The sequence below is a fragment of the Emiliania huxleyi genome (assembly GCF_000372725.1).
Source record: "Emiliania huxleyi CCMP1516 unplaced genomic scaffold EMIHUscaffold_35, whole genome shotgun sequence".
NCBI classification, from domain to species: Eukaryota; Haptophyta; order Isochrysidales; family Noelaerhabdaceae; genus Emiliania; species Emiliania huxleyi.
Genome location: NW_005199363.1, coordinates 385,548 through 386,448, shown reverse-complemented (window position 1 = coordinate 386,448; position 901 = coordinate 385,548). Strand labels below are relative to the sequence as shown.

The window sequence follows — 901 nt, the reverse complement described above, 5'->3', positions numbered from 1 at the left end:
TGCGCCAGCAGGCAAGCCTGTTCACAGCTAGACGTGTGAAGAGACGCTGTTCACAGTCGCCCTCCGCCCTCGCGTGCGCCAGCAGGTCGAGTCCATCTACCAGATGTGCGGCGCCGCGCGCGAGGAGAGCCTCCGCGCCCTCGAGGAGCTCTCAGCGAGGATGCAAGGAACGAGTCGAGCCGTGAATGAGTAGGAGTGCCTCCGCGCGCTCGAGGAGAGCGGCGGCGACGCGCAGGCTGCCGTCGAGACGCTGCTGCTCGCCGACGGCGGAGCAAGCGGCGGCGCCAACGGCGGCGGGCTCCCCTCTCCGCCGGACCAGCGGGGCGGCGGGCAGCTCCCCCCGCCCGCCACCGCAGAGGAGCTCGCCATCGACCTGCTGCGGCGCGACGCGCGGGGCGCGTTGGAGCGGGCGTCCCAGGAGGGGTCCCCCCCCCCGTACTGGCTCGGGGAGTGGGTCGGCCGTCTGGGAGGCGGATTCAACGCGGACCACCCCTCCCTCGCCGACACTCTGCGCGACGAGTACGGCGGCTTCGGCAAGTTTGTGGAGCAGCGGGCCGCGCAGATCTTGCCCGCCGGCGCGTGGCAGCTCGAGTCGTGGCGAGGCGCACCGGAGCCGACCGCCGGCGCGGCGACGGCGTGGTCTGGCGCCGACAAGCCCTCGGCGTTCGGCGGCGACGGCGGGGGCGGGCCCGACGCGGCGGTGGAGGGGAACGCGATCTCGCCGCAGCAGGCCATGGAGAGTTCAGAGAGAGGAGTTCCTCCCGAGGGACGAGTCATTCATCGTTGCGATCTCGCCCCCCGCAGGCCATGGCCGCTGTCGAGGTGCTCAAGGGGCTGTACTTGCTCTACGGCACCGACGCCGACGCGTGGCCGCAGTCGCGCGAGCAGCTGCGGATGACCA

At 72.6% G+C, this 901-nt stretch overlaps 1 protein-coding gene across 1 annotated transcript in view; it reads left to right on the top strand.

Moving 5' to 3' along the window:
- Positions 1-57: 57 nt before the first annotated feature.
- EMIHUDRAFT_435854 (hypothetical protein) overlaps positions 58-901 on the top strand; it is a gene marked incomplete at its 3' end in the record, with an annotated part of 1,947 nt that continues 1,103 nt past the window's right edge. The window contains exons 1-3 of the mRNA XM_005772872.1: positions 58-105; positions 194-730; positions 805-875. Of these exons, the coding sequence (XP_005772929.1) occupies positions 104-105; positions 194-730; positions 805-875 (610 nt within the window). The remainder of the gene's footprint in view (positions 106-193; positions 731-804; positions 876-901) is intronic.